Raw genomic sequence first — 25,157 nt, 5'->3', positions numbered from 1 at the left:
TGTGTAAGATCATTATATTTGCAGATGATAGTAAATTAGTGGGAGTGGCTAAGATTCAGAGGAATACATCTATTTACAGAATAATCTTGATTGACTCGGCAAATGGATTACGGAATGTAATATGTCTGTGTAAAGTTGAGGCAGCTTGGCAGGAATAATGTCCAAGTTTAAAGTGGCAATGGATTAGCTAAGAGAATCAGAAAAGGGCCTGGGTTTTTTGACCGACCAAATACTAAATAGTTGATCTTGTATGAAGCTACAGTAAAAGCTGATAGGGTGTTGGATTCTCTGAAAAGGGGGTAAATATATTACCTAGGAATTCTTGGCGTTAAGATCACATTCTGGTTTGGATTACTTGAAGGGTTACAGTTTAAATTACTTGAAAGAAAGTGTAACTGGAGACAGCACAAGGTAGAGCAGTAGGGTAGGTAATAGAAAGTGATGATCGGGGGAGGGGGGTGATTCATAGGCCATATTTTGAGAAGTGGCAGAACTGAAGTATGTATCAAAGATCATTGGACAGATAAGACCAGAGGCTATGTCTACACAGCAGCATTATTTCAGAATAACGTAGTTCATGTCTACTCAGCCAGCCCATTATTTCAAAATAAATTTGAAATAACAGGCTTCTTGCTCCGACTCCTGTAACTCTCATTGTACGAGGAGTAAGGGAAGTCGGGGGAAGAGTGCTCTGTTTTGAAATAACTTCTGTGTAGACAGCGCCAAAAGTCGAAACAAGCTATTTTGACTTAAGCATAGCTCAAGTTGCGTAGCTTATTTTGAGTTTAGCCCTGTTGTGTAGATGTGCTCTAAGAGTTTAGGGTAAAAGGGACTTGTATATTAAGAAGAATTTAAAGAGATTTTATCTTAACGATAGAATGGAGACTGGGTGGCAGGGGTTTCTAGGTGTGGTGAAGGTATTTTAAATGAAATCCCTTCTCCTTAATCCCTCTGCAAAATAGTGTCTCCTTAAAATCTGCTTTCATATAGTTCCTCTTCTCTTAACCCCTATTTCTAGTCTTTCCTACAACCGTAGTCCTAGGCTACATCTACACTTCAGGCTTTTTACGCAAGAACATCCATTCTTGCGCAAAAACTTGCGGAGCCTCTACACTGCAGGTGTGTTCTTGCGCAAGTAAATTTATAGTAAAGCATCAGAAGAGAGGGCTTCTTGTGCAAGAGTTATTCCTCTCCCCGCGAGGAATAAGCCCTCTTGAGCAAGAAGGCAGTGTGGACGGGCAACAGGGCTTTCTTGCGCAAGAAACCCCTACGGCTAAAAAGGCCATCAGAGCTTGTGCAAGAAGCCTGCAGTGTAGACGTAGCCTTAGATTTTAGTTGAATCGCTTCTAATTGTTCTCTAAATAATGTAGTGTTAGTAAAGTTAAAAAGAGGTTGCATGTGTGTGTGAAACATACGCCAAAGGGGTATTATTAGTTAGCTTTTTATTTAGGAGTAGCTGATAAACTTCAGCAGGCATGCTGCGGGATTCTTTCACTGCTCATGTTTGTCCCTGCCCACACTGAGCTGTGGTGGGTGTTTTGATGGGAATGGTTTTTTAAAAAGAGGAAACTTGAAAATATTCTTAATGTGCTTTTAAGTTTATCAGTATATTAGAATTTTCATCAGACGGTTGAAGAAGGGCCCATGGTCTCAGTGCGATCATACAGAGCTCCATACAATAACATGGACTTCATTGCTTTTCTAAATTCCACAGGATCTAAAATTCACCTTGTTGAAAATGTTGAGGTGCTCTGGAATTTTGGCTTGGGCCTGGTTTGTATTCTAATCATTTAAATACCAATTGGTTTTCTGGGTCAAAATAATGCACATGGACGTAGAGTTGCCTGGTGTCTGGTTTTGTACTGGACAGTCCGGTATTTGCACGCTCTGTCCGGTAAAAAAAACAGAAAATACCGAACATGTTCAGAGTCCAATATTTTCTTTTTTTTCCAGCTATGCACCAGACGGAAGCCGGGAGTGGCTGGGAGTCTCAGCTGGGAGGCGGGGCCGCAATTGCCGCTGGGAGTCCTTAGTCAGTTGAGTGTGAGGAGGAGGGGAAGCCTCCTCTTCCTGATTTCCCCGCCAGCTCTGCTTCCCGCCCACCCTTCCTCCCGGCCACTGATCCCTCCCCAGCTGCGCTTCCGGCCAGCCCTGCCCCCTCCCGGCCGGTCGCACCTCCCCCGATATCCTGTGGCCAGCCCCCTTCCGCCCGACCCGTCCCCCCCACGACCAGCCCTGCTTCCCGTTGGCCCCCCATCTCTCCCGGCCAGCCCCATTGTCTCCCCCCCCCCCCTGTTAGCTATTTCCAGGCCTCCCTCCCTTCCTGGCCGGTACTCTCCCCCTCATGAAGTATGTCCAGGCTTTTGGGTTTTTTTAAAATGACTACCTGGTAACCCCTAGCAGTGAGCCAGGTTCTTGGAGTCTTTTTTTTTTTTCTCAAAAAAGTCCCCTCCCACTTTTTTTTTCCTTCAACATTTTTTCCCGGTGGTTTTTTTTTGGGGGGGGGGTGTTCGGTATTTTTGTTTCAGCCATCTGGCAACCCTACGTGGACAGGGTGTGTGTATGTGTAAGCTGGTTAATTTAGTCCTGGGCCCCTTTCCCGAGCTCAGGCCTATCAGTAACGGTCCAGAGGCCCCTTTTAAGCCCCGGGGAGGCAGTAATGCAAATGCAGGTCCAGAGTCAGTGCAGCCCAGGCCGGGGTTCAGGGTGGGCCAGCTAAACAAATGTAATTCCTTAGGCATGAGTGGGAAGAGGGAGACTGCCACCCAAAAGTGTGGGGGGCACGGGGACGCAGGACCTACCTACTCCACGGCGTCCCAACCCAGGGCCCTAGAGTGGCAGCCTCTGCATTCTGGGGTAGGGTCAAGACGGTCCCCTCTTCGGAGTGGGGGCCCGGCGGTCTGAGCCAGTCCTCAACCTCTGCCAGGTCCTCAAGGCCCTCCTGGCTTGGGAGCTTAGGGCAGGCCTCTGCTTCCTCTTGTGCCTGCTGAGCTCCTGGGCTGGGCTTTTATGCTCCCTCCTCCACCCCTTGGCCTCTGTGGAATTAAAGAGGCAGGACCTGGCTCTGCACACCCAGGCTCAGAGAGGGGTTCTTCCCCCTTGGGCTCAGTGAGTCGCCACCCCTGCTCACTACAGTATGTATGTGTGTTTGGGGTTAGCAATGCCTGCGATTCAGAAAATACATGATCAGTTGGCTACTTTGCAGTAAAAGGAAGAAACCAATAATGCATATTGACAGGGTGCTAAAATAAACTGAGCATATGCACAACTCTGTAATTTTCTCTATGCTTTTGAAGCTACTCAGACTTCTGAAGCCGTCTTTATTTTATATTCATCTTGAAATATCTCTGTTCCCCAATCAACAGGTGAACATGAGCAAAAGTTTGAAAGCGTTACACTCAAATGTACAGTGCTGAATGGGGAATTGTAAATCAAGGTGAATTTTTTATGAAGGTAAGTTTAGCAGGTCTGAGCCTTGTTGGGACAATCAAGTACAGCAACACATTAATGCAGATCAGATGTAGAAACCATAGATGGCAATGACCTATTGATCATTTAGTTGATGATGACTTGCCAAGGTAGGGTTTTGTCAAGAATATTTGAATTTCTATCTTGCTTCGTCAGACTGTATGGATTTTATTATTAGATATTTTAGCTGTGATATTTAAAGGATTTTATACTTACGCTTTCTTCAGCAATACATGGATTTTGAGTTCTTACTCCTCAATATTAGGGACTTTTGGGGTCATCTAATAGGTGGTTCATGTTTCAATAATTAGTTAAATTCATATAGTGCTTTGACCATCTCAGGCACTACACAGTACAAGGACACAATGCAATAACAAATAGCAGCTCTTTGCTCTGGACATCATGGCAGAATGGGTTATAGAACCTCCTGCAGCACTCCCAGTACTGTCAGGTGGATTAGTTAATAATTGATGATAATAGGGGAGAGCAAACCCGCAATGGACTGGCATTCTCAGCACGTTTTGTTCCTTCTGGGAATTGTTCAGCAACTCATTCTTGCAAGTGGCTAGTTAGCGCTGCCCTTGATATAAAGGAGAAAGGATCTTGGACTGAACACAAGGAAGGACCCAAGGTCAGGGCTGAGCTGTTCAGAGGTAGGAGCGCTGCAGCAGCCATGCCTGGAGATAAGTCTCAAATAAAACTTTCTATTATGGTTAATCACCTTTTTTAACAAAAAGTTTAAGTGTTGACTCTACAAAGCATGTGGACTGTGGTTTAGAGTAACCTGGAAAAGGCACCTGCACATACACAGAGCCAAATCCAAATCCCATTGAAATCAGTGGAAAGACTCCCATTAACTTCAGCACACTTTGGAATGGGGTCATATTGATTAAGGACGATTGCATGTTTTCAAGTGATGACAACGATATAGAGTGTCTTCCCAGCTGTGCTTTTATTGATGTAGCTTGTAGCTTCATTTTCAAAACATATCCATATATTGTATTAAATCAAACTTCTCTCTATGGAGATTTCTCAGGCAAATTATCAAAACACATCCTGTCTCTTGTCACCCCTCTGCCATCCCTCATAAACTATGGGGAAAACCCTGAAGTTGTTGCTCAAGTGAGAACAGAGTGAAAGCTGAGTGAGGATTTCAGGATTGGGCTGTAAAGAAACAGGAAGGAGCTTGTACATGCTTCTTATAAATGCTCTCGCACCTGCCCAAACAAAGTCATACCTCTGAATAAAAATACAGCATTAGAAAATATTCGTAAGTGGAAAAATATATGTATTAATTCCCGCGGGATCTATATAAATCAAGCGATCTAAATTAAACATCTTTCAACAAAGTGTGAATAATCCCATGGAAAGCCAAAGGCCATGTGGAGCAGGGACCCTCTGTAAAGTATCCCAGACAATTGCAAAAAATTTTATATCAACAAAATATCAATATGGGGATCACGAAAGAGTTCCTGCCTTCCTGAAGAATAATCCTTCTGAACAAACTGGCAGTCTTAAAGATTGGTGCCGCTTCCAACTGTGTAGTGAGAAATACAGCTTGAAGTGGCTGTGGAGATATGTCTGGTTTTAAAAATCTGTTTCTTTTAGGTATAGTTGTTTTTACTGCGACTGAAAATTGTTTCTCTTTTTTAAAGCCAAGAAGCAGCTGGGGGTTCAAGTGTAAATGACTTTTAACTATTCTGGGTCCCCCAGAGGTAAGTTTGTCGAAGTCATTCTTAGTTTGTTAGGGCATTTGCTTCTCTCGTCCTTGGAAAATGTAAGGACTCAGTCTCCTGTCACGTAAGTTCATTTGTTGCAACTTCAACTACACTTAGCCAACTCATTTATTCCTATGTGGTCAGAGCAAAGGCCATGTTATTGTTGTGATATAAGAATTCCTTTTATTTCAGTCACCCTTTCACTAGGCATCATTTGAGTCCCAGAAACTGGGCTATATTTTTCAGATATTAGACAACAGCTAATGAATCACAACACATCAAGAAAGTTCTCAACCATTTCTCTTTAGCATCTGCCTTGGCTATATGGCTTTTTAATGAGAGCTTTAGCTGATGCAATCAGATGAAACAACAAATAAAAACCAACAGTAAATCAGATGGAAACACACAATCTAGGTGAATTTCATGTTTAATGAAGACTGTTTCCTATGGGCTAAGTGGCATTTAACAACCTTAACTGCTTGAATGGCACGTTGCATATTTTTAGTATGTGTCACGACAATAGCCTTATTTGAAAAAGGATGATAGGGGCTGAATTGGCTCAGAGCATTGTGCTCTTTGTTGTGATCCAGCAGTTGCAAATATCACTTCAGGAGAGTCTAGATTTACATAAGTCTTGGTGGAAAGGAAAATAAGGGAGCTGCTGACTGGGGGCTGTGTGTGTGTGGGGAGGGGGAAGGAGGATTAAGTCATGCAAGTGAGAGGCAGTCTATGACTGTCTGTCTTTCTTTGCTCCTCCCCGTTATTTCATTGGGTCAAGTCAAACTGAGCAGTCAGGCATTCCTGGATGTGTGGCTTTTATGTGGTTATTATCCCCATGGGGTGAGCTGCCATTAGCAGAAGGGTTATTACCCTGTGACAGCAGTGACTTGGGAGAGGGGCTGAGAGGAGGAAAGCTGCCTTCTCGTTTTCTCACACACCACTTGCCCTGTAGATCAGTGAAAACTGCCAGTTAGAGTTGGGATGTCTCATCTCTGGCTGTCCCAGAGAGAGCTCCCCCTTGCAGTGTTGAAATAGCTGCAGTGTTGAAATAACTGCCCTTGCAGTGTTGAAATAGACTGTTCTCATCCAGTCTGGTTTCCTTTCTGTTTTTAAGTTGGATGCTTTGTTGCTTTGTGAGGCGGGGGCTGCAGGCTGCGTGGCAGGAATCCAAATCAGCACATCAGTAATGGTCACAAAAACGTCTGTTCAATTCTCTTGATCTGCTTTCAACCTCCTCTTCGATTTTAAGTCACCTTGAGAATCACGTCCCTGGGGGTGTAGGTGCTTCAGTCTCATCCTGCCGTGTGTTTAATGCTGACCCAGCTCTCCCCCCACATCCCGAGGGAGATGTGCGTGCAAGCAGGATCTTTGCTGTTGCCCCCTACTCTGTGAGCTGAGATGCCAATCTAGTCATTGCACATGCCAGGCTTTCCTTCGTTGGGGTAACGTTTATTTGTTTCCACACTGGGAAAAAGAGAATGTAAGGAAGAATGTAAGGAAGAAGTGTGGACTCGTGAGGGAATTAAACGATATGGCAGTAAACCAGTTACTGTATGTTTATACTGCTGCCCTCTACTGGTCAGAGCAGGGCTGCTCAGTTATGTCCTAGGCTCTTATTTAGGCCGGGGCAAAATACGGCCCATGGGCCACATCTGGCCCACCAAGCCACCGGATCCAACCCGCAGATGCAGTGAGGAGCCCCAGGCAGACTCCCTGCTTGCCCCACCCCACCCGCACTCCTCTCAGAAAAGTGGCTGTCAGCCATTTTTCTTTCACCAGTGTGATCCTGGAGGGGAGCGGGGAAGGCTTCATGAGCTGCTCCCACTCCCAGGACAATTCTATTGGCTGGTTTCTGGCCAATGGGAGCTCCTGTTTGTAAAACAGGCAGCATATGAAGCACCCTTCCCCTCTCCGTTTCATAGTTATTCACACATGCACGGGGCAGGGCAGGCAGGCTCCCTGAGAGCCCTGCTGGGCTGCTGGCCAGGAGTCACCTCTGGCACTCCAGCCCTCCCTCCCCCATCCCGCTGCACCCCAATCCTGCCCCTGTACCCCGTATAACCCAAATCCTCTGCTCCCTCCTGCACCCATATCCCCTCCCAGACCCCACGCTCTCTCCTGCACCCGAATCCCTTACCCCAAGCTCCCTTCTGCACCCAACTTCCATCCCAGACCCCACATTTCCTCCATTAATATCATGGGTTACCTAGGGAGCTGGTGGAATCTCCATCCCTAGAGGTTTTTACGTCCTGGCTTGACAAAGCCCTGGCTGGGATGATTTAGTTGGGGTTGGTTCTGCTGTGGGCAGGGGGGCTGGACTCAATGACTCCTGAGGTCTCTTTCAGCCTTGGGATTCTGTGAAGGTTGTCCTTTATTTAGTACATCAAGAAAAGGGGCTAGGGAAGGGTAAGTGGAAGGAGGTGAGGGAGGAATGGGGTACGCGCCCCCGATGGGGAGGACTGGGCTGGCTCTGCGGGCTTCTGGGGGTGGAAGCTCTCCTGCAGCCCCCCAATTGCCCCCTCTCCCCAGATGGCAGCCTGCGGCAAGTGCAGCTGGTCTGATGGCCGAGTGCTGTGATGTGCCCAGTGTGGGTACTCCGGGCAATCCAAGCCAGGACTGCTTTGCAAGCGGGGCACCCCTGAGAATTGTCTGTCCGGGGTGGGGGTCGGGTCCCTTTAAGCACAGCCCTCGGCTAGCCTGAGACAGCATCTCCACGCTCTAAGTCCTCATCTGATGCCCTGCCAGCACTGCTTCCGGCCATCCTTAACCCCGGTTCAGGGTCCACTTAATGTGGACATGCTAGTTCGAATTAACAAAACGCTAATTCGAACTAGTTTTTTAGTCTGGATCCGTTAGTTCGAATTAGCTTAGTTCGAATTAGCGCTGTAGTGTAGACATACCCAGAGGTAGGAATCTAGGGTTGTTGATCTATTGAATAGCTTCTTTAACTGGAATAATAAAGTGAGTCTAGTAATTAGGAAATAATGAGTGGTCAATTCTAAGAATTAGGGGACAGTTGTTCAGTACCCGATACAGCTTGAGAAAGGGACCCTGGCAAAGTGCCAATATTGTGTCTTACTGACACTCAGGCTACCAGGTATCAGGACAGCCCCAAGAAGCAGTTGAGAACAGCCCCAGGGCTGCTGTAAGATACATTGGCTGCTCCAGCAGTCTGGATTGCTGGGGTGCAGCAACACTCCATCTACAGCGCGTCTTCCTCTCCATCACACTCTCTTGGATTTGGCATCAAGTTAACAATTCTGGCTCTACCCCTCCCTCAGGTGCTCGTAAACAAGGAAAAGCTTCATTATGCCATCTCTAAAGTTGCTTTGCCTGAGCATCCTCACTGGATCCCAGGACCTAGCATCAAGTATGGGAATCGGGAAAACTGAACCTGTACAAATTAACAGGTATGGATGGAATGTGCCCTGTGGTCTGGAAGAATTAGTAATGAACAGCCCCCATTACTAGTATTTATTTATGAAAACTAAGGCAATACACCAGTGCAGTGAAAAGTGAGTATGTAGTACCAAGCTTCATATACAGTGCTCCATCTAACTAATTGAATAGCTCCATCTAACTAATTGAAGAGTGCTCCATCTAACTAATTGAATAGCTATTAAACCTCCACATCTGGGTCACTTGGGTCACAGGAGTAGCCGCATTAATTACACCTGAGTAAAGGCAGCTAGATTTGGTGCCAAGAGGAGATATTTGGAGGCATGTAGGTCCCTATTTAAGAGTATTTAAGCACAACCTTAACTTCAATCCATTCCTATTAAACCATTAGGACATGAGTGCTTGGCTGACTCAGGGCCCCAGTGGCGAATGAAACCAGGAACAATAACTGGAATGGGACACAATGTGCTTTCAGCTATGCCTGTGCAAAGGCCTGCACATATTTTGAAGTGAAGGGCTCGTGGGTGGAATTGATAGCTGAATTGGGACCATTCATATCTACGAAGAGAAATCAGACATGATCACGGAGTTGGCTTCCAAGCTGAGGGGGTGAAGGGAATGCTGATCTCAGATATCGAGGGCTAGGTTCTCATCTGTTGTAAGTTGGTGTAGCTCCATGCACCTATAGACTTTAGTAAAGCATTTGGATTTTAAGTTCAGGCTTGACAAGGACCTGGCAGGGGTGATTTAGTTGGGCTTGGTCTTGCTTTGAGCAAGAGGTTGGACTAGACAAGTGAGCCGATAGCCTGCGCGGACCCGTGGCAAGATGGGGGGTAGGGGAGGAGGTGTGCTCCATGCTTCCAGAAGCGGGAGGCCTCAGGCGGAAAGGGCAGGGGTGGGGTGGGGCAGCCAGTCCTCTGCAGCACCTGGAGCATGGCATACTCCTCCCCCAGCCTTCAGAGCTGCCTGAAGTGCACTGCACCGCACTCTGGCAGCAATTCAAAGGGCCTGGGGCTCTAGCTACTGCTGTTCCTGCAGTAGCAGAAGTAGCAGCTGGGAGCTCCAGGCCCCTTTGAATCTCTGGCTCCCAGGGCAACTGCCCCCTTTTACTACCCTCCCACCCCAGTCACCAAGCCTATGGCTAGATGACCTGAGGTTTCTTCCAGTCCATATCTTGTACGATTCTACCATTTCTTACAGGATTGTACTAAATCCGAAATGGCCAATAGATTCAGATCGGCTTGGGTTTGAAGGCTGCTACTGGAGACTGAAAATTGGCTGATGTACCATGGTGGGCAGTGATGAGTGGCAATTCCCCATTTTGCAAGGTGGTGTCATGTGGGGCATAGCAAAGATCAGTATGAATCCTAGTTTCCTCTGACTTCTTCCTTGCAAACAGCATGTTAATGAATTTATCAGAAGACACTACGTTAGCAAAGGGGAAGTATCAAAGATGAGCCATGGTAGAAAAGTCATGGAAAAAGACCCAGAAGATTACAAATGTAGAAAGGAAATAACCAGGTGAGATTTAGCATGGGGAAAAAAACCCAAAGCAGAATGTACTCAAAAAGCTATGCAGTTGGAGGGAGCTGTCATGCTGTCTGGAGTGGTTCACGACATGAGTGCCAACCTTATTTCAGACTGTCAAGAAGCAGGGAAGATACCCCAGAATTCATTCTGTCATTCAATTGCACCAACCCACTAACACGTGAACTCCTGAAGTTGTAGAACAGCCTTACCAGGATATTCCCGTCTATTTTGCCTCCCAGGCAAATGAGACAGTGAGAGAAATATCTCAAAATACTTGGGTTACTGCCAGCCTTAAGAGAATGGACACTTAGCCCTGGTAAATTAGCACCTTAGATCTCACACCAAAGGCAATGTATCCAATCCTATAGTAAGAATTTATTAAACTAAGAAAAGAAAAGAGAGGGTCACTACAAAAATACACAAATGAATTAGAGCGGATGGCTCCGTATGGCGATAGAGTTGCAGTAATATGTCAGCTCTGAATGTCCTTTAGAGCTAACCCAGGTTCACACTGGGGACCTCCTCTTCTGTTTTGTAGCTCCAGCCCTGTGGGAATCCAAACAGCGAAAAAGATGAAAAATTGACTTGTCAGCTTCTTTTTCCTGATGTGATGCTTTTGCACGTAGCCTCTTCATGAGTGCCAGGAGACAATTAACACAGTCTGGGTACTGTAATGTTCCAAAATGATCCATTTATTTTTGATAGGACTTCTTGATGGGCAGGAGACAAACCCTCCTGAGTTCACAGTTTCAAAGCAAACATTTTTTACAGTTACAAGACAAAAAACTGAAGTACTTCTTCATAGCATGGGACAAAGATATTATTGTAAATGAGATTAATGCATACAGCAGGTTATACACATTTCATAAAATCTAAATACTTAGAGGTAAGTCCGGTATCCATGCTAGCCTGGCTGAAACACAGGGGAACAGACTGGTTACCAGCAATGAATTTGTTAGTGCTTAGCTGAGGCCCAAAGCCTTGGCAAGAGGTCAGCATCAAAGGAGAGCTTGAAAAGTAGGAAGGTTGTCTGAGACCTAAGGGAAGTATTGATCAGCAAATTATACAATCTATGCTGTGATTGTGTGTGTGTGCGTGCGCGCGCGTGTGCTGCACTGAGGTAGCTAAGCCTATATAACTCCGGTCTAAATACACTGTGATGTGGGGCTCACACCATTCCAGGTGACGTCCCTGGTAAGTTGCACTCAGGCAGTTTATATACGCTAGGGTTGTTTGTACTAGTGTAGCTACATCGATATAGGGCTTATCTACATTTGAACCACTACAGCTGCATCACTGTAGTGCTTCGGTATAGACACTATGCCGACAGCCCGGGTGCTAACGTGTTTACCTCCCAAAGAGGTGAACAGGATTCTGTCCCGCTAGCACTGTCTACGCTGTGGGTTAGGTTGGATTTTTCACACAACTAAGCGATATAACTGAGCTGACCTAGCTGGATATGAATTTGCAATGCCTTACAATGGCAGAGGAAGCCATTGTGATTTTAGGAGCAGGGAGGGCCATGCACAGAGACATCACAGAGCAGGGGGACAGCACAGGCAGCACTGTTGAGACTACGGGTGAAATTTTATGTCCCACTTCAGACATCTTCATACTGACAAATAGGAGGGAATTTTTGGGGCATCGGGTTTTTCTTAGCACATCGTGAGTGCTACTGGAAACAAGTAACTCATATTAACAATCACCCAGAGAACAATAACAAATACTGGTGAATTTGAGATCACTATAAGTGTGATTTGGTCGGATTACTTAGGTTCTGATCTACCACCCATTAATGTCAGTAGAAAGATTCTCATTGACCTCAGTGGCCTTTAGATCAGACTTTGGGTCCAAATACAGAAAGACACTTAAATACAAGTCTAGCCTTAGGTATGTGCCTAGTTCACAATGGAAGTTGTGCCATTGATTGCAGTGGTACCAGGATTTCATGCAGACAGTTGAGCAGATATGAATGTCTTTGTGCCATCAGGGAGGAGGCGAGTGTCTTAAGAAAGACTTGAAAGAAGAGATGCCAAAGGCTGTGAATCTTTTTATATCTTATTGCTAATAAATCTATGGGATTCTGAAGCCCCTTCCGGCATTTGTCGGTATTTCCAGAAGGGGCTATACAGTGAGAGAGGCATGACATAGTTACAATATCCATTTGATGGGAGGAGAGAGAGGGCAGGAGTAGGCTGTGTATCCTTTGTTTTGTTAGTGCTAATAAATACAAAGAGGTCTGATTTGTTTAGTCATGTGTTTTTATAAGCAAAGTATTTTTAATGTAATTGTTATGCTAATTATTCCCCAATTTGCTGGTTAGTCATAGTTCTGAGATTGCCACCTTACACCATGCCAGGAAAATGCATTCTGTAAGGAACTGCTCATACTCTGAATCCATTTCAGTAATCCTTATCTCTGCCATGACACAGAGTAATTTCCTGTTATGAGATGGCCATGGCTAGATCCATAAAATAAACAATTTGTGTTGAAAAAGCATTTCATCCAGTCTGATTTTATGAGGAAAACATAAGCCCCCTGCGGAATACAAAAAAGGTTGGCTCTGTGATGCTTTATTGGTTATTTATATCAATTACATAATTTCATTTTGATTTGTTTAACTACTTGCCTTCGCCTTGCCTCTCCTTCCTTCCCCACAGAAAAACAGTCTCCAGTTTCAGATCTCTGTTACTGCAGGAACTCGGATACTCCAAACAGGGAAAATGGAAACCACTCCTTTTGTTCTTTAAAAGCCTAATGTTGCAATCAGGGGCAGGAATTCAAAGGCACAGTGAAAGGAGGGCATCAAGCTCTATTTGCATATGGTCCCAACTAGGGCACTATAGGTTCCCACTGTGAATGAACGGAGTAATTTAGTTAATGCTGTCTGTCCGTAATGCAGTCCAGCCGCTTGGATATGTTCTCAGCCATTGCCTAAATCCATGGCACAATGCATGTCAAAGCTTTAAAATGTATGGAGCTCACCTACAGTGCTGATTGGCTCACTTACTTCTCATGTTCCTTTCCACCCAACATGAGGTTTAGAACTGATGTGTTTTTAACGGTATTACATTAAATACAAAACAGCAAGAGTGGAAGTGCAGTTGGAGCATGGAGGGATCTTTTGGGGGAAACTACAGTTGGAAAACATGCATCATAATATAAAACCTCTTAATGAGGGATGAGATTGAAATGTGATGAGGGATTATTGAAAAATGAATGAGATGTTCTAAATATGTTCCCGGGGTCACCTAACTAAAAATTAGGGATGTAAAAAGTCAGTTTAAAAGGTAACCATGTAACCATTGAAAGTTTTAGCAGTTACACACACTCTGGGCTCTGCAGTGTAAAATTTAAATAATCTTTATACTGCAGAGCCTGCAGCAAAGCCCCCCCAGGAGCAGGGCTGCTAGGGGCTGCTGGCTTTATGCAAAGCTGCTTCCCTGCGGGCCAGGAAGAGTTTGACTAATAACATTAAACAAACAATTAGCCAATAAGCATCAGCTAATCAGTTAATCGGTTAAACTTTAACATCCCTACTAAAATATCTGCCACATGTAAAAGGGAGAACGTGAAATATCTGCCAGTGGTAGACAGATGTTGGGGGCATATTTTCTGTTTATGTAAATGGTCAAAGCTCCAGTGACTTTCATGCAGTTCTGACAGTTTGCACCAGATGAAGATCTGCCCCATAGATCTAAGTAGAACTCCAAAAAGGGAGAGGAGTGTGAAGTGCTGAGAGGACTGTAGAGATGTAGAGGTAACTGCAAAATAAGGCATCAGCCCAGGCTTACCAGAAATCTTACTGTATTATTTTACTGCGTTAGAAACATTGTTACTTTGTTGTTCTGATTTAGATTTTGGAGGCATATATTTGGGAGGAAGGTGTATTGATAAATAGCACACTAATAGCACACAATGCTATTTTCACTAGAGTTATGCAGAATTTTTTTTAAAGGCCTATTTTAGTCAAAAATTTGATGTTTAGACAGATTTTGATGAAAAAACTGACGTTTGGAAAATGTGAGCACATATTCATAAGTAACAAATGTACATACAAGATATTTATACAGTTGCAACAAAGTTCAAACTGGATTACTACTGGAATTTCCATATTGTTAATTGTGATTATGTGTTGACAGTTGTCAGATAGTAATCCAATATACTAGTGGATTATAATTTAATGACCAATATAACATATATTGTTTTCAAGTTTCAGACATTATAACAATATATGGAAAAGGCATTTTTGGTAGACCTATGCTTCTAAAATTAATCACAACTGAATGTTCCTTATACATTTCTGTATATATTGGGTTATTCAGTATTCTACTAGCCCCAGCTTAAATAGTAGCATTGTCAGGACTTTTTTTTTAAAAAATTGCTAACAGTGATAGTATGTCAAAATGCTGCACTTTCTCAAACCATCTCATAGTGAGTTCTTTCTTCACTTTCTGAAAATGTCCCTATGTGACAAACTAATATTTCTAAGACAGAAAAGTCTGTCTTCTGTTTTATTCATATGCCAATATAATACAATAAAAACTCTTTTAAAAGAAGAAATTTAAATTCTGGTGCATGCCCTTGAGTAATGGGGTTTGGTCAGATTAGCATAAATTGCTGGCAAGCCACTTGCTAAAAAGTTCTTGGATGGAGGCTCCTGATGGATGGACTGGCAAATAGAACTTGGCTTTGCTGATACTGCTGATCTCAAGGATGGAGGAAGCAGGTAACAGATACTCGATCACTGTGGTTTGAGTTCCTGTTTGCACCTGAGTGAAATAATTTTCTGTCTTTCTAACTAAATTTATCTTAGAGGTATTTTTATCACCTTAGATTCTGAGCATTGCTGTAGTTTTGTCTTGTGGTAATTCGGATAGTCTTGCCTGTTGCCTCGTCTCAGACTGAAGTAAGATTCCTTCTCCTAAGGCAGCAGTTCCCAACCTTTTCCAGCTGGGGACCCATTTTGTCAATTCAGGAAGACTCGGTGAATTCAAAAAATGTGTGAATGGCTCCTTAAGAGCCACCTGGGGAGACACCTGGCGACCCTTTTGAAATGTAATGGCAACCCGTATTTGGGTCCTGACCCATAGGTTGGGAAACCCTGTCCTAAGGGGAAGAGGGAGCCTGACCCCCCCCCTTCTCTGCCATGTTTAGGATGGTTTTCCAGTATTGTGTGCCAAGTGATATTTCAGCATTAGGAAAGGGGGGAGTTACATACTTAAGACCTTGAAATCTGAAGGGGTTGGAAAATGCACACTGCTCACAGGTGGGCGAGGTTGTAAACACCAAGAAGGAAGAGGCATTCGTAGTTAGTGCTACATGAGAGTCGACAGCTGTGAGTAACAGGATGAAATTGAGAGAGGGAAAATATAAGCGGAGTATCAGGAACAGTGTCCTGGTAATAAGGACTATTAGGCTGTCATGTAATGGAAATGCCATTGCTGTAGCCTTTTAAACTATGCCACATAAAACCTACCATAGGGGGCAACCTATATGGGCACAGAGAGGCAAATTTCTTCTCTGAGGGCTTTGTGGAGGGTAGCATGTGTTGCACTGGATCAGCAAGATATGATTCTGTGGTGATGAGCTCCATGTAAGAGCCTAGAAAGACAGATAGCAAGTAACTCTTCTAAACATAGGCACCAGCTTCCTGGGGTGATGCTCATCTCTCCTTCACCACAGGCCCTGTTCCCTTCCCCCAAGTCCCCACCCCTTTCTGCCCTGCTTTGCCCAAAACCCAACCCCCCCGAAGTTCCTGACTCCTGCCTCTCTCCTGGAAGTGCCCTGTGCCTTCTCCCTCCCAGAGTCTCCTGCATGCTACCAAACCGCTGACTGTGGCAGACAGGAAGTGCTGGGGGGGAGGGGGGGCGGCGAGCTGGCTGCTGGTGGATACTAAATACCTACTAATTTTTTTTGTGGGTGCTCCAGCCCTGGAGAATCCGCAGAGTTGGCATCTCTGCTTCTGAGAGAATTGCACAGTACAATGCCTTCAGCAGCCACTTCTCAGGCACTGAGCTGCTGAGAAACCGCATGAGCACAGCTGAGTACGGGATTCTGGTGCTCTCTGCAGTTGGTTTTGTGGCAATGAGTGCTCTTGATCTTGCCATCTCAAAATCAACAAACTCTCCTGCAGACTCCCTATTTGTTCCAAGCAAGCTAAATGCACCCCTAATGTAACTCCATTGCACTGAGCACACTGAGGATGAATATCTGAGCCATGTTATGCCTGAGGGAAATGTCTTCAGAGGGACAGTTTGTCACCTGCTTTTTATCCCTGCATGGAGCAAAAAGAAAGGCGCAAGGGTTAAACCTCTTACCAACACAAGTGAAGCTACCCACAGAGATGTAATTGCAATCCCCTTCTGGGTTTGTAGATTTCTACAATTTGCTGCTGCCTCATTTCCCTTCTTTGTTGATATTTTTCCAATTTCTAGTGCCTGGGAGCCTAATCATCTATTTATTAAAATAAGACCAACAATATGTTTGTGCTGGAAAACATTAAGAAGCTGTATACATTGATCATCCAGATTTAGGGCTTTTTCTGCCATCCTAATATTGCCAGAAACAAATTCTTTGCAGCTAATTACATTATTAATCCCTTAAAGCATTTGCATAAGGTATTTCCCAAAGATATGAGACCCTCCATCAAAAAAATAAATTGAGCAAAAAAAGTTGTGTGTATTTTTCTAATTAAGTATTGTAAGAAAGTAAAGGCAAAAAAGAGAGAAAATGCAAATGTTGTTAATTAAATGCTAAGCTTGCTTTCAGGGTCTAGATTTAAATCATTGCAGGGTATCCTGAAATTCAGTCATTCCATCTGAGTGCCCAAGGAATGGAAGGCTGTGATTTTCATTTTGAGCTTCTATCAGACTAGGGTTTGATCACCACCAATCTTCAGGAGTATTTAGATCTGTGGCTTTGATCAGGACTCCTCTCTACTCTTAACCCTTAGTGAAATCCTAAATGGGGACTCAGCTATTACGCAGTTGCTAGGACTTCCTGAGAGCCTCCCAATTGAACCATGTTCTCTCACACATCCATATGCTGACAGCCCTCTCCTCCCCACACTGTGCAACCCATGAGATTTCCCTGAGCATCATCTTAACACTTGACCATGTAGGAGCCATTTCCTTACTCTCTTGTTCCTCTTGTCCACATTTGTGCTTCTGAAAATGTACACTTGTGCTACACCTGGGCAGTTGAGTGGAACTGATGGTGTTTTAGGCTCACATGGTGAATAGAGACACCAGGGGTCCAGCGCTCCATAGTCCATAAACAGGCATGTGGCCATTTAATTGCATGTGTTAATTATATGAAGCTAAATCACATTGGCTAGGAAATAGCAACTCTTATGTACAGTATGGATGAACAGCAAAGTTGTTTTGGAAGGGGTTCCTTAAGATACCAATAGTACTTGGCACATATAATGTGCCTTTTACCAAGAGATCTCAAGCTGGTTAAGTATTTTTATCTTCATGTTACAGATGGGGAGTCTGAAGCATAAAGATTCCCTGAGGACACACAGAAAGTGGCAGAGCCAGAGAATTAAACTCCAATTCCCTGACTACCAGCCCTGTCTAACCAACAAAGGGCTCCCTTATTATTTTCATATTTCTTTGGATGATTGGGAGCAATGCATGACACATCCTATCACCGCTTCCTCTCATTGCTGAGAGCAGAAGGCAGTCTCTTCCGGAAGATTATTTAGCATTTGCTGAAGCAGGAGCTCTGCCCATTCTGATAATGAAGTTTGGCATTCATACAGTGCTTGATGTGGTCACCTTCATTCACACAGAGCAGGGCTTTATTCACCTGAGGATCCCTCTGATGTGCAAAGGACCATATGCATGAGTAAGGGACTTCTCAGATTCAGGGACACCAACAGCCTCTGCGGGCTCCTGGGCGAGGTGGGGGAGGGTCAGTTCTGCTCTCCTAGAAGGGGCAGAGCCAGGGACAGTTAGCCCTCAGTGCTGCCCAGAGCATGACATTGCCCCGTCAGGCCTTTAAGCAGCATTCTGGTGGAAATTTGAATCACAGGGCCCTGGGCAACTGGTACCTTTGCCTGTCCTCTCCCTGGTGGCAGGCCTGCTCAGGTTGAATGACAGTGGAAGTATTGGGCCATTAGCACTTGTTGAGCATCAGCCAGTTAATCATTTGGAAGGTAGGTTAGCAAGTATTATTATCCCCTTCCCTCTTCTGGAAACAGTAGCAGAGCCAGCATTAGAACTCAGGAGTTCCTGACTCCAAAACCACGCCTCAGTCCTCCAGCTCACACTGCCTTTCAAATAAGCGCCATTCTGTACTCCAGCTTGCAAGAACCTTGAACTAATCAATTACAGGTATCTCCACCCTTTTTGGAAACACAGTGTGTACCTATTTTAAGGGTGCATGTGGAACATTCATCTTTTGTTGCTTCAGAACAAGGGGTGAATTCCTTGGTGCAGCTTAACAGCAGATTAACATAACCACAACAGACCAAGGCACGCAGTTATTTAAAAATAAAAGCCTGCCATGAGCATGCTTCAAAAGTGAACTGTATTGTGTGATTGAAATGACATCAACAACAAGAGAAATACAAGAAGACATTTTCTGAAGTGTCTCATTCTCTGAAACAAGGCAGGAAACACCTGGCCTGTCAGGGTGTGTGTGTGTGTGTGGTGGTGATGGAGGGGAGGGCTGAGGAGGTGAGGGGGGGGAGAATGGCTGGTGGCATGAATACAAGCAATTCCATGATAAGGTAAAGAATGGGGAGAGAAAGTCCTGGACTCTTTTCTAAATGCTAGTGGGTAAAAAATACTTCTTATAACTCATTTTTCTGCTGCTGTTAATCACACTTGTTACTTGGTTGTTACATTTCTTGAGTCATTTTAGTTTTTCCAAAAGTGACCATGACTTGTTACTTATACTGTAGCTGACAGAAGTGACACACTTAATATCGGGGGGTCCAAACCTGGATATCTACCAGTGGAGATGAAGATCAGGTAAATGTGCACCTGCTCTTCCAAAAAGAAAAGAAGTGCCATTTTGGTAACTGCCGCTTCTACTATGAGCACTTTGGAAGGGAATAGGTTGAGTGTACAGTTTACCACTCAGTCCTGTTTAGGCCCAGCATGGTCGTGTGACAATGATGGTCAGACATCATGCCATCTACTAGGAGAATCTGGGTCTCTGGAGAAGACTCTGGATTCTGGCTCTAGTAATGGCTGAGCACAGATCCACCAATGCAGAAATGGCAAAAGCTGTGGGTCCACCCATGGACTGACTCCACAAAGAGAGAGCGCCATGTATGGTACACATCCATCTTATCCTCCCAGATGGAGGGAAGGTGCCAGTGGCCCAGGATGGACACCATGCTGGAGACGGAATCTGAGAAAGATCTGAAGATAGGAAAGAGCATTCACAAAGCATTTATATGTCTATGTAATTTCTTTTTACCTTTTACAGACACTTAACAAGAACAACTTAATACCTGATGAGCGGACCAACTTCTACCCCTTGCAGCAAACCAACGTGTACACTACAACCTATTATCCAAGTACACTGAATAAATATGACTACAGGCCTGAGGCCTCTCCTGGAAGGACCTTTACCAACAGCTGATGGTGAACAGACTATCCAAGGACTGGATCACTTCCTGTATGAATTGTTTTTTAAACTGAGTATATGGACCAAATATTGGCCCGGTCTCCAGATGTAAATATTGTACAAGTAGGGCCTCTTTTTTTTGTTAACTGTTTTACTTTTAAACAGCACATCTCCTTACATGGACAGAATGCTTATGGACCAGAGACCATTATGCATAGATTTTTGTGGATATTTGACTGGAGAAGACACTTGCTGCTGCAAATATTCATGGCTGGATGGTCAGTATATCTGTCTGAGACCTGAACTGCCAAGGAGCTGATGCATGCTGTGTTAGGTTTCCACCATGTTACCTGCCAGCATGTTCTAAGAAACATTACAGATAGCTCCGTAGAGCAAAGGATAATACAGCGAGGCACCCCCTTGATGTGACTAGGTAATGATGGTGCACTGAATGACACTTAGTTCACAAGATAAGCTGTATGGGACTCCATTATGCTAGGAACTGGATCAAAGTTTTACGTTTATAGCAAGGTCTCTAGCTTCATCAGAAGATTCCTTCCCCATTGCAGGAAATGGCCTCCATAATCTTCTTTGGGAACATCCAGTTCAACCAGGAAAAGAAAACACACAAAGTTCTCTATCCAAAGAAGCATTTCAGAATATTTCCAGTCTTAATTAGAATTATACAGGCAATGTGAGATGGTAAGTGAAGTAAATGTTGGATTAACGGGATGTGGACATTGACTGCATAACAAAGATGTGCATACCACTGGAAAAAATGTGAGAAGTGCTGTATGCGAGCCATTAGCATTCTTTCAAACAACATTTACTTTTGTTCTCCAACCTTGATTCTGTTCATGTCTGCAAGGAATGATGACTGATGGTCAGGCCCTCCTCTTGTGAAATCACTATACTTGGGGCTAATTCTTATTTTATTATTAATTTTTAGTTCAGTTATTTTTTGAAGAGTAAGAAATTCTGAATTTTTGGCACGGTATTTTTCTAAGGAATGTATTCATTGCATACCATGACACAGAAAGTCTGCTGCACATTCTTATTGTGTCTTCCAGTCTGTACTCCATCCAGTTATTATACAGCTGAATAATGTGCATTGTTTGCCAGTATTTCTTTAGCTTTCTCAGCTAGAAACAAATGAAAAAAAATCTTGCTCCAGTTATTAAAGTTGGACTGTAGGATTATTAAACATTATATCCAGCCTTGAAATGTAACTTTGTGTACGTGTGTGCCTGTGTGCAGCAGAAGGCATGGTGTGTATGTCTGATGTTACTGTCTGGCCAAAAGAAAACCTATCACCAGTGCTTAATGGACAGTTCCAACAAATTTGTTAGCAACGTGAACGAGTTTGACACTGTTACTATTGAATGTTTCTATTTATAATGAACTCCTGATGCTAAGACTTTAGAATGCCTCAATACTGAGCATGAGATAAGAGTACAAACCTAAACACACCTGAGTTCCACAACTTGAATTCTTTGTATGTGTATTATTTTAGCGACTGCTGTGTCTATTTTCATTGACTGGGATGTGTTCCAAGCAGTTTGGGTTATATTGGATACATATGATAGATTTCACTGTAAGCCAGCACTTATTAGTTTCTCATTGCTATCACTTTATAGACACTTGTTTGTAAGGCTGCAGCTGCTCATTGCACGCATACCCATACACAGAGGTGGTCAATGGGAGCTGAGAAAAGACTTTGCTATTCATGACGCTAAAAACGTACAGCTCTCTAATGGATGAGGCAGAGCAGAGGTGGACTTTGTAATCTGATTTTACAATGTGGGATCACTAACAGGAGAACAAATTAGCCTTATGCTTCTAAACTATACCAGTGGTCTATAGCTGTAAGGAGATTGATTATAACAATTTCATCAAGGGTTTTAGATTAACTCAATGATTCCTAATCTTTTCTGGCAACTGTACCAAATTAGCAGACTGATTAAAGTTCTGCTTCCAGTTACACCAGTGTGGGAAAAACTTAATTGAAGTAAAATTACTCTAGATCTGTACAGCAGTATGACTGCAAACAGATTTTGGCCCCAAGAGTCTGGCTACACTAATTTCTTCCACCTCTCTGTCTGGATGCCTTCTAACACACTAAAATCCCAGTCTTGCAGTGTGAATAGAAAGTAAGACGATAGAGGTGCACTGGATTCTATAGATCATCAAAGTGGCAGGCACTGGTCACAAAAGAACCATTAATTTTCAGGGGGCATTAGATACCCAAAGTTTAGCTTGGGCTATGGAAAATTCCATGCTAAAGTCACAGGACTGGTACAGAGCCCCTGTTTGAAAATTGGTACACTAAACATATGTCAGCAGTTCTAAAGAAACTATTGGTTCCCAAGATCACTGTAGATATTATAAACAGAAGTCATTGCTAAGCTTTCATTTCAGATGGTTCCCTGTGTGGAGGAGTTATGTTGTTGTTTACTTGGCAGGATTTCAGCTGCAGTTCTTAAGAGTTGCAAGCAAGCGAGTTAAACCATGCAGTTATTTTAATTTCAATGTTCTCTTCTTTTGTAGTTCAACCATTTCCATTTTCAGCTTTAAAAAAAAGTTGAAATTATTTAGTCTTTCAACTGAGTGAGCAAGATCATTGCTTCATTGTGTTCAAAAGGTGCCTACTTTGTAGTATAGGTGAGCAGAGGGGTAGGGTACATTTCCAGCAAGACACTTCAGAGTCATTCTTATTAGCCATCTGAATGGCTTCATAGAATTGACAATCATAGCGAGAATCTGTGGCTTCCATTCGAGCAGAAAGTAGAAGCAAGGGGGAGGTGAAACACTGCACTCTTATTACTCAATTAATGTTTGCATGAGAGTGCAGTTCTTTAAGGGCAATGTTAATGTGATGTGAGGGTTGAATTCCTTCTAAGCTCACCAGTGCGGCTCAGGTTAATGACACAATATACAGTGATATTCTTGGATTTGTTTGTTTCTATCATGTAAATTGGCAACAGATCATCAGATCTGTAATACCCATAGGAGATTGAATTGCTCCTCCAGTCCGACATTAAATTGCTTAAATTTTCCATTCTTAAGGTCATATAAAAGTATGCACAGTATGCTGGAAAAACCCTTGATGCTACAGCTTTTTAACACTGGTTTGGTGCTTTTAAAAAAACTTGTAGAGAGAAAAGTTTTAGCAAGAAATTGAATTAACCTTACAGCCTCAGTGCTCTGAAAATATTTTAGGATAGGATTCAGCTGTATAGAATGTTGAATGCAGTAAGAATATTGCATCTAAATAGGCATGGGGTGGTATTTAACAATGTTGGGTTTTTTCCCCCTTGCTCTAATGGTTGCATACATGGAGTGAACCATGCTTCACTGTAAAACTGCTGTTTCACTTCACTGGATTGAAATGCCAAGTATAAACATTCCAGCTCTTTACAACTTGCAGATGCCTCCAGTAGATGTCACAAGTAAAATTCCTGGAGAAAGGAGGGCTGCTTGTTCTAAAGATGCATTTGTGAATGTTTGTAAATGTGAGCCACTCCCTCTTCTTAAACATGTAAAATGTAACAAATACCAGAGAAGATATGTATGGTGCAATGACTGCGATTCTTAATGCCTTATTTTAAGAAAATGAAATAGTAGTAATATGGAAATCAAGGTAGAGAGAGACAATAGAGTCCATTAAATGCCAGATCTGGTAAAGGTGTTTTAGGACACCATCAATAATTAATCTGATGAGATGAAACCCATGTGAAAATGAAATTGCTATCCATACAGATCACTATATTCTTTGTACCAACTGTAAATTTACATTTTATATGTATAAAAAAGTTTATGTAATGAATCTAATAGTGTGCATATCTATCAGTAGATAGATAAGGTATATATTTATAATATATACATACTGTTTCCATCCATCCAAATGCCTGCAGACAAAATTTAGACTGAGAAAGGCAGTGCTGGTGTTCAAATTCTACAGCAAGAGACTGAAAATAATGATTAAGAAACCCATGTTCTGTTCTTTATATTATCAAAATACATTTATAGCTAAATACAGTTTTAAAAAAAGTTAAAAACACAATTGATTTTTGTAGTTAAATGCCTGTTTTTCACAAAACATTCTGGCTAAGAATAATTTCATAGCCACTCAAACAAATGACTAATCAGCCTGAGGCAGCTGTGTGTATCACTCTTAAATGTAACTAAGTAGAGAATAATTGTGCAAGCAATGTAGCAGGTTAGACTAAAGGAACGAACGGAAAGTAAAAAAGTATTTGGATCTGGAACAAGTTTTCATTTGAATGCAGAAGAAGTTTGCAATTGTTTTCCAAGTAGTTGACTGGCAGCATAAGAGCTGAATAACCATTTCCACATTAGGCTCCTGTCATACAATTTAAGAGAGATTTTCAAATGGTTCTGACAGAGCAATAGAGTAAAAGGTAGCTAATGCCTTTAGGGACCTTTGTAATGCACTACCCAGCCTTCCAGATTACTGATGTCCGAGAACCACAGTGGAACGGCTTGAATATAGGTTACATTCCAGCCTCCACTGGAGTGGTCAAAACAGTGCATTGATTTCAATGGGTGCAGCGTAAGTACTAGGCCCATGAGCAATGGTTTTGCAGGATTTAGCCCTAGCTGAACAGTTTTGAGAGCTCGCAGCTATGAAACAGGAGAAGTCTCATTTATGCAAGTCCCTCATGTAAGTCTGTTAAGAGCAAACATCAAACCATTTGGAGGTCAGGTGTGGGTCAGCGAGACATTGACCAAGTTGGATATTATCCATAGCACTGGAGCCTTCATGAGGAAGGTTTGACAGAATTTGGGAACGGGTGACAGGGAACAGACTACTTGCTGATTCCCTGCTCTGTTTAATTCCCTTGTGGAGATCTGGCATTGGCTCCAGTCAGAAAACAAGATACTCGGCTAGACGAACCATTGGTCAGATCCAGTAGGGCCATTCTTATGTTCTTAAGGAAACTCAGAAAAACAAGGTCTCATGGAGAATCTGGCATCTTAATTCTCACTGCCAGAACATTGTAAGGTAGAGCCTTTCTTGAAGTTTTAGTTGTAGTTCTGGTCCCAGCTGCAGATGATCTGCCACCAATGCAATCCGCATTATTTGTGTGCTTCTAGAGAACCTACACTCCCTCTTCTTGGCTGTATAAATAGTTTTAAAATAAAGATAATGCTGAATATCTGTACCACTACTGAAACTTCAGTGGAATGGGGAATGCTGTGTAATATACAGGTCACAGCATGAGGGAGAGGTCAGTGTATAGTCCATCAATAACTGAAGCAAAGTGACTTTTAGTAGAAATATGGCAAAACCTTGGGAAAAAAGCCAGCCAGCTGCATGAGCTTGTGGGTTCCATCTACATGCAACTAATCTCCAGTAACATCTGGGTAAGTGTGTATTTTGAACAAATTAGCTATTTAATCAAAAACATCCTTTGTCACATGGGGTAAGTT

General features: G+C 43.2%; 1 protein-coding gene across 9 annotated transcripts in view; it reads left to right on the top strand.

Moving 5' to 3' along the window:
* Nucleotides 1-24,859, top strand: part of SEMA5B (semaphorin 5B) — a 372,195-nt gene extending 347,336 nt beyond the window's left edge. For 8 of the 9 annotated variants that reach the window (XM_075933113.1, XM_075933119.1, XM_075933111.1 and 5 more), the window contains one exon: nt 19,563-24,859. In XM_075933113.1, coding sequence (XP_075789228.1) covers nt 19,563-19,718 — 156 coding nt within the window. In that variant the 3' untranslated portion in view covers nt 19,719-24,859. Of the gene's footprint in view, nt 1-19,029; nt 19,100-19,562 lie in introns of all 9 variants that reach the window. The other variant, XM_075933120.1, reaches the window with a different exon arrangement.
* Nucleotides 24,860-25,157: the final 298 nt, after the last annotated feature.

This window comes from Pelodiscus sinensis, chromosome 7 (assembly GCF_049634645.1).
Source record: "Pelodiscus sinensis isolate JC-2024 chromosome 7, ASM4963464v1, whole genome shotgun sequence".
Classification (NCBI taxonomy): Eukaryota; Metazoa; Chordata; order Testudines; family Trionychidae; genus Pelodiscus; species Pelodiscus sinensis.
The sequence above is the reverse complement of the archived record's forward strand: the minus strand, read 5'-3'. Positions and strand labels throughout refer to the sequence as shown.